Genomic DNA, 15007 nt, shown 5'->3' with positions numbered 1-15007 from the left:
CTTCTGAACCCTGATCTGGTGAGTACCCCTTCAGGAGCCAGCATTCTGGAAGCTCATTTGGTTAACTGTGCTGTGCTGATGGGCTGCAGGCCTGTAGCATGTGTCTTCCATTGGTTTCCACTTGGGCTTTTGACTCATTACAGGTGGCAGTCAGAGAATGTAATTTGGGGAAGGGGGATGCACTTTTAAGTACCTCCTCGGTTTCATCCTTCATATTGCCTCTGCTTTCTGACCCCAAGGGATGCTAGACAAGAATACTAAGGTGTGAAAGACAATGCCATTTGCTACAAAAGTGGTGGTGCTGAATGGTCTTCTTTGTCATGATGGCAAGAAGTTGGCCCAAGTTAGGTATTTTATTTTCTCCTCTTTGGTTGCTAGCATGGATTTTTCAACTTTTTCTCAATATTAGATTTTTTATCCTAAAGTGGTTATTTATGATGAATTGTAGGTACTTTTTACTCGTTGTGAAACCACAGTATATGTTTCCAGCCTTTCCCTCCTATTACTTCTCACTGGGCCTTTTCCTGCTTCCTGCACATACCCTGTACTCTCCGCTCACCCTGCCTTTTCTTAAGCCTTTCTCTCTTCCTGGTATACACTCCCTCCCTTACTCCTGTCTGAAAGCCTGCCCATTCTTCAGTGCTATTTCAGAGGTTCTTTTAAAAACCCTTTTCTTTATGTATCCACCTGAATATGAATATACTGGTATTTTTCAGGGTAAAACTACCCCTTTACTTCTCAGTAATTTGTGTTTGTTCTGTAGCCTCCTGTTCAACTATGAATGTTTTCTTTTCTCTTTTTTCCAGCTATGAATGTTTTCAATGTAGGAATTCTGTCTGTTTTGCTTATATAACTTCTCAAACACTTTGCTTATTGCCCTACACAAGCAGGAAGATGGAATTAAATTAAAAAAAAAAATACCCAAGGGTTTAATTTAGTCCAATGGCAGGGACTGGCTGTCCAAATTGTCTGTAAGATACCACCCTTTAGAAACTACTGAGTTGAGTACAGTCAGTCACTAGATCATACCAGTGACCCACTCAGGAGCAATGGCGGTCTTCATTATGGCACTACAAATCATAACCTGCTGCAGGTCAGATAATTCTGACTCCTGACGGCTTGTGTTTTTTCCAAGCACTATAGCACCTACAGTCTAGGTGGAAGAGATGGTGTCGGTCTGGGCCAGGGTCTTCCTTAACACTTGGTACCAGTCCAGAATCCACATGAGGAAGACCATGAGAGTTGTCTCTGTTCATTAAAAACTGAATGATTGGGGCACCTGGGTGGCACAGTCATTGAAGTGTCCGACTCTTGATTTCGGCTCAGGTCATGATCTCAGGGTTGTGAGATCGAGTCCCGAGTCAGGCTCCCTACCAGGCATGGAGCCTGCTTAAGATTCTCTTTCTCCCTTTCCCTCCGGCCCTCCCTGCCTCACTCTCTTAAAAAAAAAACAAAAAAACAAAAAAACTTGAATGATTAATAATATATTTTTTGATTAAGCCCCCAAAGCAACAAGTTTTTTATCTTTACTGGTGTGTGTGTGTGTGTGTGTGTGTGTGTGTGTGTGTGTGTGTGTGTTTTGGACATTTAGTAGACCCAACATTGCTGAATGTCATGTTCTTATGAAAGTGTTCATCTTTTTTGTGAATAAATGGCTAGCAGAGGTGAGATATTTGCAAGTATCTGTACATATGAATTATTCTTCGAAAACCCAGAGTCTTTCTTTTCTTGCAGGAGTCCAGAAGCTTTGAAGTCACAAGAAGAGAAGGTAGGGAAAATGCCTTCATATCCATTTCGTTCTCAGTGTTGACATTTTGGAAGTAGTTTGTTGAAGCTAAGATGAACTTCAGACTGTGGGCAGCCTGTTCTTTGAAATTTCATGTGGCCTTTTCTGGGTGCTGACTATTTGGTACTTACCTCGAAGGACTTGTAAGAATTGAAAGCCAGGACTGCTTGAGAGAACTATGTCTTCTACTTTCGACTGCCCAAAGTGGGGTCTGGAGACCTTGCTTCTTCATGATCATGTTTGTGGTCTTGAGAGAAGCTTCATTTATTAGTGAAGTTTGAAGTAATTCTTTGGTTTCATCCAGCAAAAACAATATCAATAAAAAATGGTTTATGATTTGAAGTATTTCAGTAACTGGGAGAAGATGCCACTGTGAAAAATATTTGTGATTAGATTTTTACAGCTTTGGCTAAGCTGAAATAGAAATACCAATTAATGTCCCCTTTGCAACAATTCCATTATGTTGATTTTCCCCGCCGTTTCCTCTAGCACGTTTGTTTTTCGGTTTCTGAGGTAAGTATGCATGGGTGGCGATTTCTGAAACCTTTCCTTAGAAATTGAAGTTTCCCTTACTTTCAGCAATACCGTCGAATATACTGTCGAATAAGATGTCTTTTCTTTGGTTTGGGGATTCTTTGCCAATCATCTCTTTATTGCAGGACTAGGAGGAGGAAGTCGGGAATCAAAGTGAGTTCTTGGTCTAGGGTCCGGCCTTTGGTTTCAGCCCTAATGACAAACTTTTCTGTAGCGCCGTCTCCAGAAAGAGTGGCGATCTAAAGGTGTGAGCAAATTCCACATTGACCTCTAAATGTAAAACATCCTTGGCTCCTGATTAATTCTTATTTTAAGCACCGCAATGAAAGACCTAGAGTGGCCATGTTATCAAATTATGTTTCTAGAGCTTGGAGACCTAAGCCTTGCATACTGTCTGTATTGGTAAACCAATCCCCCTGGTTGTTTGCTGCTACCCGTGGGGCTGAAACCCTGGGTTCAGAGGAGCTGGGTATCTGGCTCTAGGATAAACTCTGTGGTTTCCATTCCCATTTGCCATTGTCTCTGGTTTTGGCCTCAGTGTCTCCTGAACTGCATCTGTAGAGTAAGCGGCATTGTGTCGATCTCAAAACCAAATGAAATTGGATGGATATGGGTAGAGCCAGGAGGCCATGTATCTTATTGATGACCGTGTAAATTGGAAAGAAATAGCCTTAAGCAGAAAAGTCAGCATGAAATTTGGTTTTGAGTATTATTTAATTCATGTCAGTAGCCTCAAGAATGAATGTTTGGAATTAATTTGCATTATGGAATCACGTATAAACCTAACCTATGGAAATGTCTCTAAATAGTAAGGCTGGGGTATGAGAGAATCATGTGTATTTTTGCTCAGAGGCCTTAAAAGGCCGGGTTGGACCTCCGGCTCCACACCCACTGAAGACTGACACTGCTGGGGGATGAGCAGAGGTGTGGTTGAGTTATGTCCTACTCACCCATAACCTTCTCCTCTCTGGAAGTAGCAGCTCTCACAGCTGGCTGACTGGGAGTGCATGTTTTGAATTTGTACCAGCAAATTTGTGCCGACATCCCATAAACTTTTTATCCCCTGTTGTGAACTGATGTCTTTCTTGCTGATTTCTGTCGAAGTTGAGTGTTTGAGAGTTCCTGAAATAGCTTCGTGCCTTAATGTCAGTGCTTATAACATGGCAGGAAGGAAGGAAGGAGGAGTGGGACCTTACAGGTTGGTTCCAAGTATCTTCAGGCCTGAGAATTCACTTGCTTGAATGGCCGGGTTGTTAATCTCCAGAAGAGTGCACAAGTGTAAAATAGAAATGCTCTAAATATTCCAATAAACGATTATTCCTACAGACAAAAATAAGACATTATTGTCTCTCAACAAACATTTAGGGTTATTTTACAGTTGGAAATGAAAGAGGAGCAAATAAGTAACACTGAATTTTTCTGCCCAGTTTACCAGGCCCAGGAGATTTTGGAGAGGTCTGGAGGAGGTAACCTCTGCGTCACACAATCCATGATGCCTTCCTGTTTTTTGTTTTCATACTACATCTGGCTGAGGAGTATCTTCTCTAACCCAGGTTCAGTGGTACAAATGGATGACCAGCTACAAGTTCATACTACGTGACTTTTGGAAAGTGTTGACTAAGTCTGTGAAGTGAGAAGTGAAAGGGACTAAAATTAACAGTGGGAATGGAGTCCAGGATAAATCACAGTGGTGTTGGAGATTGTAAGGGTGACTCGAATGTACTCTGTGCCTTGGACCTGCTCTCTGCCTTATTTCCAGCCTTGGATCTAGTTTTGTCATGATGTGCAGATTGTGGCCCACTTTCTTGTCTCTGGCTTTAATCATACTGTTCATGTACCCTGAATGCTCTTTGTCCCTAATCTTTATTAAATGCCACCTCTCCCTCATACCTCCCAATTCTTTCTTAACGTGTTTAGCTTACCCTGCCTTATTTTGGAGTTAAGGCATCCTATCACGTAATTTCCTAAGAACAGAGAACCTCCCCTCATTCATTCCAGATTTTTCATGGCCCTAGTCCAAGGCTCTGGTTGCTCAACAATTGTTTTCTGAATTGAGTGCAAGCTACGCATTGCTAAATGTGGTTTGTCTTTTCACTCTAATTCTGTTCCAGTGATAGACAAGTGAGGCACTGAGTGCCTTGGCTCTAGAAAGGCACTTTTTTTAAGGAGTGTTCTGTGGATATCCATTGGATATTCCTAACTGATCAAAGTGCTCCATGTTCAGATAAGCTTCATGTGTCCCCCCCAAAAGATATGTTGATATCCCAATGCAGAACCTGTGAATGTGACCTTATTTGGAAATCATGTCTTGGCAGATGTGTAATCAAGTTAAGATGAGATTATCCAGGTTTTTAGGAGGGGCCGTAATCCAATAAGTAATAACAGAAGAGGAGAACACAGGAGAGCGGAGAGCGCCCTGTGATAATGGTAGTAGAGAGGGGAGTGATGGATCTATGGGCCAGGGAATGCCAGCATCCCTGGCAACCACCGGAAGCTAGGAAGAATCCTCTAAAGCCCTCAGAGGGAGCATGGCTCTGCCAACAGCTTGATTTCTGACCTCTGACCTCTGACCTCCAGAACTGTGAGAAAATAAATTTCTTTTTTAAACCACCCAGTTTGTGGACCTTTATTGTAGCAGCCCTAGGAAAATGACATACTTGGCCAATGCTGGACTCAGTATTGAGCTAGTTGTTGAGACTTTTACTGCAGAACCTCTTAGACCTTTAAGATGCTAAAAATGACTCTCAAAAGGGGGTGTAATATGCAGCATTTTCCAAATTTAGTTTCCCATGGCGTCTTAATTTTGTTGTGTTTGATCATCTTGAGGCTGGCATTCCATGCAGTGTCCTTTGCAAGTCCTGCTCTAGAGAGTTCAGGCAGAGGGAGTGCTCTCTTGGTGCTCAGGATGAGCCCATGACTCGGTACCAGTAACTTCTGAGGGCTTTGCATGGACAGAATGGTGACGTGGTGATAATGAGAATAACTTCTCAGTTCTCGAGTTTTCAGAGAGCATTTACATTCTTTCCCTCCTGTGACCCTCAGCAACCCATGACAGGAGGAGAGCAGAGAGCACCTTACACATGAGACTCCTTCCTTCCTTCCCATGCTAATTTGTGGGAACAAGGACTGCCTCTGGACCAATGTCCCTTTCGTGCACTGATCCTCTCTCGTGTACATTCTTCTGCACGTTCATGCCCACTGCCAAGGCTAGAGAGCTAAGAGGGACTCTTGGAGGAAAACTATCTAGGGGCCATTTGATTCCAAGTTAGATTAGGGCTAGGGCTCTCAGGGGAACCTGGAGGGAAATATGTTGTACCAGTAGGTGTGGCAGGACTGCAGGACTGGTAGGAAGTCTTCTGGGAGGGCCACGTGCCTGCCCAGCTGACCAAGCCCTTCTTCCTTCGGTGCGGTCCTGTATTGTCCTTGTGCCCCGGGAGGCCCTTGTGTTAGCTGCGTGGGCACGGAGAGATGGTTGCTTCTTCATCTGCTTTCCATCGCATGTGTGTTTATACCTCCCTCTAGACATCTTCCATTTAATTTCAACTTTTTCTAAGGCTTCAGCCAAAGGTGCCAACCTCACCTCTCCAAGACACTCCCGTGTCCACTCCGAGGGCTGGTGCTGATTGTGGCTGCCAGAATTCATCTACTCAAACCAGTACGTTTCTCTAACTGATTCCATCACATTGAATTACAGCCATGAGAGAACACTTGAGTGAGCTGAGCAAGTGGCCAGGATAATTCAGCCCTTGTCAGCCATCTCTTAGGTACGTGGGGTGTGCTAGAGACTATTCCAGATGTCTGCCATTGCATTATGATTAGAGGCGGTGAGTTTTGGCGTGGGTACCGATGTCCTATTGCATGATCCACCCTCCCAGGGATGGCTCACTCACACGTTCTAGTCCAGACCAGCCTGGTCTGGCTTCTGGCAGGATGTGAGGGAGACCTGAGAGCCGGAATGCTGTTGTCTTCCCAGAAAAAGAATGAGGGAGTGACAGTCACACAGCCAGGGTAGCTCTGACTCCTTAGCAATGCAAACCTACTAAATAAACATGACCTGCCAGTCCCCCACTGTGTGACTAGCGCCTCCCTTTCTGAAAACCTTTGGAATTAGCCCTTAATTGGCAGCTGCCTCTCATAGCCCCTTTATAGTTCTCTGCATCTGGGTGAACTTCGGGTATCAAGAATTGCGTTCTGTTTACCATTAATTCTGATTTTGTTTAGCAGATGTTTTCTGGATCTCTCAGTTGCCTGCATAATCTGTCTTGGTATAATGTGAAGTGGCTGACTCCCTTCCATAAAACAGATGAATAAACTCTTAGCTGCTTTGGAGGTAACTTCTTTAATGGCTGCAGATGCAGGGAATTTAGAAAGGAGCCATCCAAATTTGGCAGTGCCCGGGGTAGTAGGTCCTTTTCAAATCAAGACTGCCATCTGGGCGAAGAGATGAAGTTTCCTTCCCCATTCCACCCTCACTCACTCACGTACAGGGTTCTTGCTGGTTCTCTCCTACAGTCCCTGGGCCTCAAAAAGGTAAGAGTGACAGCTATCTCTTTCTACTTCTAATGCCACAGAAATTGGCTCTTTCTGGGTAGTGCTGCCATTTTTCAGCTGCTGGAAAACTGTATTGTACCTGCTTGCCCTGCTTGAGTGGGAGGTGGATGGGCACAGCTGGCTGGTGTGTTCTGGTGGAAGACAACGCTCTGCGACCCAGTTGTGATCATGACTGTTTGGCAGGCAGTAGAATCCTCCCTCCGTGTGTACTCACAGGGTGACTTTGGGTATGTTTCTCCATCTTATTGGGAAAAAAAGGGGCATTGTAATAGTACAGACCATTAGTCCCAACCCTGGATTACAGTCAGCAAGCCAGTTCACACTGGCTAAAGCCTGGAAGTCTCATGAAACTTGAGAATCCAAGGGTGGCCCTGGCTGCAAGCACAGCTGATTAAAGCCGCCTCCCCCTCTTTCCCTCTCTTGGCTTGTTGGCCTCTTCTGTGCGGCCTCGCAGGATGGCTACAAGCCGTCCCAGTTCAGTCCTGACTGCTCACCAACCCAGAGGGTGCAACTGTTTCCCTCAGAGTGACCCCAGACCTGTCCCAGCAAGGACTCTGATGGGCCAGGTCAATCCTAAGCCCTAAGCCGGTCACTGTGGCAGGGAGGGGATGGAACATGGCAATTGGCCAGGGGGCATCACGTGGTCTCTTGGGGGTTTGTAAAATCACCTTCACTCAAATGCCAGGGAATGGGGACAGATTTGGTCCTCAGAGGAAGGATGCTGAGCAGCATGCTGTCATTGGCCCTCATGGCCTCATGGACATGTGGCAGGGAGAGCTTGGGTGTGGAGAGCCCTCGGCCCAGCGTCAGCAGTGGCATCAGTGCCTGGTGGCCTTGGTACTCTCCGTTATGGTTCTTCCCATCTTGCATGTGTAGATCTGGCCTTAGGCCTAAAGTGAGGAACGTCTCAGGTCACCAAGTGACCTGGTGACCAGGGTCCACCAGAATTGTCCTTGAGCATCATAGTTACCAACCCTTCCATTACTCCAACGGAATAAAGCTCAGGGAGTGAAGACAAGGGCCTCTGCCAAGGATCATGCATGGCATTAGCCAGAGGAGTCTCAGGCTGTGCGTCACCCCAAGCTTCTGTTCCCCGAGCCCCCCGGAGATAATTCTGAGTGCCTGGGCCTTGAACGATTGGCGGTGGACTGAGACACCCTGAGTGAGCCTGAGTTCTCATTCCTGTCCCTGCACATGATTGTCCTTGATCAAAGGTCCACCAGGCTCTGGGTGAGTGGCTGTCCCCTGCTAGTGCCTGGGCCGTTTCGGCTGCCCCCAGTGATTTGGAAGCAGCAGGACCTTGCTGGCTACAGCTCAGGGCTGACAATGGGCAGCTGCTCGTGCTGCCATTAGAACCGCACGTGTGTGACTCGTCGCCCAGAGCCTCGGCACCACAGGACTCAGTATGGGCGGTCACGGCCCGCGCGAGGGGCAGCTCTCATGCCGCTGTGTAGGGCGAGCTCTGGGAGAGCAGGGAGCGGGACCCTTCCCTCTGGCCTCCCGTGCTCCTCATACACAGCAAGCCCTGAAGAAGCCTTAGACACCTGGCACCTCCCCGGGCTGACCTGGCTCTTTGTGACATCTCCACTTCTCATAAAGCAAAATCACAGGTATAGGGGCTGCCGGCTTGTTTGGCTCTGGGTCCCACAGCTCCAGGACCCCCCATCCTTACTGCTGTGCTACTTCTTCTCACCAGCACCCTTGGAAGGCTCATTCTCCTTAACAAGCGTCCTCAGAGAGCCGCTGTGCTCTTTCTGGGGACTTGTGAGTCCCTCTGCTAACAGGTACTGACAAGCTGCTGGTGCAGGTGAGCTAGATCTCTATGGTTGTGATGGCAAACTGTAGGGCCTCTGTAGGTCTGGGCAGGGCGGGGAACCCCTGTGCACCGAGCTGGGCTTGCCACGGAGTCTCCTCGGGGTTGTGACTGCACACGTGGAGTAAGGTCCCTATCTGGAACTTGTGGGGAAGAGTTGTGTAGTCTACGAAGTCATTACACCCAAAGGGTGCCAACCACGGCCAATGTAGAGGGACAATGAGGTGAGCCCTTCACGAGACAGCCCTGCCCTGCAGCGGGCTGAGCTGACCCACCACGGCCTGGAGGCGGGGTGATGGCACTCCCTTGAGGCCTGTTGAGACCTGTCCCTGCCCTGGGGGCTTGCCTCTCTTCTCCGAGGCCCCACAGTGAAGGTTGACATTGGCATCTTCATCCGTCGCCTGGCCCATCAGCCAGAAGGGTGTTTCTGCTTTTCAGGAAGCCTTGAAATTGTCTTCTCCATATAAACACTGAAGCTCTTTTCCAACTTGCTAAGCCATTTGCCCTAGCAATATTCATGTGCCATCGGCAAGCTTCTGGGGTTAATTATCTGTGACTTAAAAGGCATTTGTTTCTGTCTCTTTTGTCTCATTGCTGTTGAGCAGTCTTTCTTTATTAGGAAATGAGGTACAGAGTCCAACTGACCATTATGTTCTAATTCTCTTCTTGTCATGAGAATTAATTCATCTTTTTAAAACTCTCTTAAAAAAAAAAAAAACTGCCTTCCTATCTTCAGATAGCGTTGTTCTCTTAACAAATGTTTAATCTCTCTACTCCAGTGGGAACAGAGCCAAAACAGGAAATAATCTGCAAGGTGAGACATCTCATCAAAATGAGTGAGGCCTGCTGGTGCTCTCTCTTCTGGTCCCACTCACTTTGGGGAGCTCTGCTGCCCAGCTGTTGGTCTGTTGGTCTCCTGGGACTGCCATGAGGGCTTCATGTGCATCCTCGGGTATACATGCTGTGCTCAGTAAATGAGCCACAGCACCCAGGGCTGTGGGGGGCGGGGGGGGGGGGGCGCTTGCAGATCAGGCAGGCAGGGTCGGATCCTGTGCATGGCAGCCCACCCCGGGCTCCTCTGCACACTCTACCACTTGCCACTGGATTCCAAGAAATGCTTCAGGGTCTGCACATAGAAAATTTTTTGCAAAATGTTGACTGTCACATGAGGGAAGATTATTAGCTTGCCTTGTGCTCTCCAGGAAGTCAGAGAACGTGTGCCACAAAAATGAGAAGCTTCTGACTGGCCTCTGTCTCCATGGGAGCCAGACAGTGACCCGTAGCCTTTGGGGGCTCAGGGGCAGTCAACAGAGAGAGGGTCTGAGTGCAGTCAGCGTAGTCGAATGGTGCCTGCTACCGTTCACCTGAGCATGTAGGCTGGCTATTGCCCACCCATCTAAGTCTTTGGAAGCCTCTGGGGAGTTCTCAGCTCAGCTACCACGTCACCCCTGCAATGTTTCTGAAGCAGCGTCCGAGAGCCTCGTTTGATAATTACTACTTCCCAAGGAGAAATAGCTCCTGTGGAAAGTAAGTTCCATTCTTAGGGTTTCTCGAGGGTTTATTGGATGCTAATGGAAGTTTCCTTGGGTGGATTGGAGTTTACTGGGTGTGTAGTGATGACAGGGTGTGGTCCCTGCTATTACAGAGCACACACATCAATGAATGTGTCAGCTGAGGAGATGTACAAGTGTCCTTTAGACAGAAAGGCCACCTAGGTGTGCCGGCCCCGTGGCCAGGCATCTCACAGATGGGCTGACAACCAGGTGTGAAAGCGTTTGCTCAGTGTAGACCAATATGGGAGCCCCAGAGAACAACTCACCAAATGTTTTGGTAGAGGTGAAGTCTCAGGGTCTTTTCTCCAGAGGATGGCTATATTGACAAAGGGTTTCCTTTTGACTTTTAACGGTGTACCCTGTCAGTGGGGACGTGTGGTTGCAAATAGCAAAATTCAACCCAACCAACTCAAACACATAGAGGCCCTTATTAGCTTATGTAATTGGGTAGTCGGGAAGGGGGGTGAAGGGGTGAGGGTGCTGGCTTCAGGCATGCTTGCTATAGGGCACAAGGACCTGGTTTCTCTCTTCACCCCATTCTAGTTGATTCCCCTACATGGTAAGTCCATTCTCCCCACATATGACGCCACATCCTATGGAAGAGAGAGCCTCTGATCTGATATTTCCTGCAGCAGTGCTAAGATCCCCTCGGGTGGGATGAGCTGGGGTCATGTGCCCCTGCCTGAATCTGTGATAAGCCCGTTGGGCTACTTCATGTTCCTGGGCTCCACACAAGTCACAGGCCAAGTCCCGCAGTCAAGGTGGCATAGGGGGTAGGCGGATCCCCAAAGGACAACTGGGGCTCTGCCCAGTTAGGACACATGAATGCAGGAGGGTAAAAAATGTCCATTCTGCGTATTAGCCCTTACTCGGAGATTCCACATCTGAGTGTCTTCCCCAGTATCTACTCCCAAGGGATTCTCCCCTGAGGGTGACTTCAGTGCTTGGCTCTGTGAAGCTTCTTACAAGCTTTATTTTCCATTTTTCATTAGAGATCCTGTTCTTTTTTGGGAAGGAGGTTGGTGGGCGCTCACTGTGCTGGCCTGCCTGTCCATGGCATTGTGGCGGGGCGGGGGCCACAGATGGAGACGGGGGACCTGGGCTTTCACGTACAACGAGATCTCTCATTCAGGAGCCAGCTTTCCCTAAGGCTTCTCAATTGTCCACACATTAATTTAGGGTCAAAGCCTTACTTCACTGCTTTCATATAAATTCCCTAGATTGGAAGAGCTCTTAATGGACACCTCTTTACATCCAGTCTTTCCCTTAATTCTCATGAGCACCCTCTGGCATTGCAATTGTATTTTGTAAATAGAAAAAGAGAGGGGAATCCTTTGAACTCTGTAGGAAATTAACCAAAGAATTTAAATGGGCTCAACTGAGGTCTGTCAGGAAAGCACATTCTCCATGGAAATGCAGCATTGTTTGTCCAATGGTGATTGAAACGTTCATATTCACAAACGTGGAGTCGTCATTCTGCAATTGAGATGTCTGTGGGGTCCGGCCAGCCAGGGAGAAACAGGGACCTTCCATGTTCAGAAGAAATGCCTTAAAGAAAAAAAAAAAAATCACAGGTCTGGAAAATGAGTTGTCAGAGTAAAAATACATTTCAATCTGTTTGTTTTACTAATTTTAGCAGTTATTCGCTCTCTCTCTCTTTTTTTTTTTTTTTTTTTTTTTTGCTGGAAGCAGCATTCCCATCCAGCTGCTTAGTTGCTGCATTTGAATTTTTATCATTTGTGTGAGTCGCTGCCTATTGGGACACAAAATGGGAGTCCTGTGGCTAAGAGGGGACATTTATCTGATAGGGTCAGATCTAATCTCATGCTTAGAAACTTCAGGTGAATATAAAATGAGTTTTTGTTTGTTTGTTTGTTTTAAGACCGTGGTTGTGTAAAGCTGTGCTAGCAAATCCCTTTCCCCCTGTATACAGAATTTAGAATAATAGCATCTTCTACTTGGATAGTGTTAGCAGGCTGCTTTTTGCTCTCAAAGAGCTTTGTCGTTTGTCATCTCACGTCCTCATTCATGAAAACCTTCAAGTCAGGGAGAAGGAGGATATTAGCATATTAGCATGGGTGTTTGACAGATGAGGAAACTGATCCTCAGAGGTGGCCAGGGGTGTGTCCCAGGTCCCACAGCCTGTCAGGCCGGGCTAGAGATGATGACCCTCAGTCGGAGCTCCTCCCTCCCGCCACGCTTCCTCTCTCAATGTGAGCTTACAGCAGGAGTTTTCAAATTAAAACCCAGTGTAAAAGTACAGAGTTTTTAGTTCTGTTTTGGTTCTTTTAAAAATAAATTATTATAAAGACAACTTTTCTCATCCATCAATGTAATGATCCTGTACCACAGGGATTCAGAATATTCAAAATGTGTGGGGGAAATGGTAAAAGTTAATCATTTCCACAGTACCTGTCTGTGGTGAGGTTTAATTATCACTTGACATATTTCATGGTTTAAAATGATGACGGTTTAAAATAGAGCCAGAGAAAACCAGAAAATACATTCATTACCTTGTGTCGGGGACCCCCAAATGCAGATGTTCCCCAGACAGACAGTTCTGCAGCATTTTCTCTTAGCTACAGAGGTCCCAGGAATTGAAATCCAAACCAAGAATTCCATCCTGACTCTGGTGTCACCACCTGGAGGGAGCTTGGGTGAAAGCTAGAAGCCTGGTTGCATCCTCGAACCCCCGTCCAGAGGCTCACCTCCTTGACACCCTCCGGCATCCGGATCTCTCATGGCCTTCTGCAGCGCTGCTGATGAACAAGATAATTCATGGTGAAGTGGGCTCTGAATGAATGAATGCAAGCTACTGAAACTACAAGGGGCATGAGTCTCTTAGGGAATTGCATGCCTTCCCAAGATGAGAAGGCTGAGAAGCAGCTTCTGGTTGTGGTTGTGGTTGTGGTTGTGCTAGTTGTTTCATAAGCTCAGCCCTGGCTGTCTGTTTAGGAAATAATTAAATAATTGTTTCTTTCCTATGAGATTCTGGAAGAGGAGCTGTCCAAGAGTAGACCTGTCTGTCCAGATTTCAAATATCAGTTTGGAGAGTCCCGGGAGAGGGAGCAGATGAAGCCATCTCAGAAATGCAAATGCTGTTTGACATCTATTAGCTCAATGCTCATCCATAGCTGACAGGCAGATCCATTAGGATGCCAGTGTCACGGATCAGAGACGGTCAGAATATAGTGAGGGCCGTGTTGCTGCTGCCCGAGCCCCGAGCCCCGAGCCGCAGGGCGATGATCTGAGCGCTCTCTGGGTGCGCCTAGCACTCTGGCCTGGGCACCGCCCCAACCCTGTGCCTTGTTCTCTGGTTCCCAGGGCCAGGCCCCCAGCCAGCCTTCATGGCTGCACCCCCGCCGCTGAGCAGCCTGCCCGAATGCTCTGCCTGGTGGTCGTGCCCTCCTTGTGAAGTCCGGCTCGCTTCTTGGCACTGCCCTTCATGGAATCATTCCAGTGATCCTCCTGCAGATCTGGGAGGTCCCTGCGGGATTACTCATTTTTACAGCTGAAAACACAAGCTTGAACAGGTGAAGTGACTGGTCTGAAGCCCCATGGCAAGTGGGTAGCAGCGGTGGGGCGCGAGGAACGAGCAGGGTTCATAAACCTCCAGGCTCTCCGCAGTTGGATTTCCTTGGTACCTTCCCTTTCATCCCATCCTTGGGGCCACTTCACTCTCGAGTGAAGTGTCTAGCATTGCCCTAGATGCTCAGCCAGCATTTCCTAGCGATGGATATTCTGGCTGAGATTTCTGGTTAAATTCTTTGCTTTGACGTTTGTTTAAAATACTTCTCCATATGTTGTTTTCCTCTTGGGAGGAAGGGACCAAGCGGGAGGGGGCACATGGTGACCAATGTCATCATTAAAGCCCCACCATAAACTTTGCTGAGTTAACTTGTTTCAACCCTCTCCGTCGTCCAGTGTGGCCAGGTAGTGGGATCTTCTGTTTTATGGAGGAGGAAACATGTGCTTTTGAAGGATCTGCGATCTGGCTGGTGGGGTGCTTCGGCTAGTGGGCAGCCCTTATAGTGGCCCTCACTGTAGTGAAATACTCAGAGTCTTCTGTGTGTCACTGGTGTGGCCTCCCTAGGACCCCTGGCCCCAGGACTCCCAGCTGTAAGGCAGATCTCTAAGGTCTTCTCTAAATGGTCTGCTCTTAAAAAAGCTTGCGAAGAGCAGGGGCCCCTGTGGCTGTTTGTGATGGGAGCGGGAGCAGTGGGAAGGATTAATGGAGATGGACAGGGTGCGTCAGACGCCAGATGCTGGGAAGCTGTGGCCAATGCTCTGAACAGAGTTTAGGGTGCTGGTCCCGACTCTTGATACAGACGGCGAGCTACAGGCGCTGCGAGGCTCTTCTTGTCCCACACTCCCAGGACGTTCAGAGGGAGAGTATGTTCTGTGGGCCAGGGGACGTGATGGCAGAGACTACATGGCCACTGGTTGGAGTCCAGGAAATGGCAGGAGCAGGAGACTGTGCCCATAGGCTGCCTCACCCAGCACCCCGTGAATGCTGGCGGCTCTGGGGCTCTGCCCCGGTGATCAAGGGGCTGGGAAGGACTTTTGCCCATACCTGCCTCTCCTGCCTACTGGCCTATGCTCAACCCCACCATTACTGATTCAAACCCCTTTTCCTCGTGAGCATCCCCCAAGGTCATTTTGGATCCTGAAGGTGTCACAGAACTTCCACCGAACCACTTCATCCCTTACCTGGGGAACTCACAAAGCCTGTCTGCCCCTTTTTAGGGCTTCTCCTAAGACCCCTGAGCC

General features: G+C 47.8%; 1 protein-coding gene across 1 annotated transcript in view; it reads left to right on the top strand.

Annotated features, from left to right (window-relative positions):
- Window positions 1-15007, top strand: part of FSTL4 (follistatin like 4) — a 398358-nt gene that overhangs the window by 45710 nt on the left and 337641 nt on the right. The window contains exon 3 of the mRNA XM_028103667.2: window positions 1735-1768. Within this exon, the coding sequence (XP_027959468.1) occupies window positions 1735-1768 (34 nt within the window). The remainder of the gene's footprint in view (window positions 1-1734; window positions 1769-15007) is intronic.

This window comes from Eumetopias jubatus, unplaced genomic scaffold, assembly GCF_037043125.1.
Source record: "Eumetopias jubatus isolate StellerSeaLion01/CBP00866 unplaced genomic scaffold, mEumJub1_p1.0 scaffold_5, whole genome shotgun sequence".
NCBI lineage: Eukaryota > Metazoa > Chordata > Mammalia > Carnivora > Otariidae > Eumetopias > Eumetopias jubatus.
The sequence above is the reverse complement of the archived record's forward strand: the minus strand, read 5'-3'. Positions and strand labels throughout refer to the sequence as shown.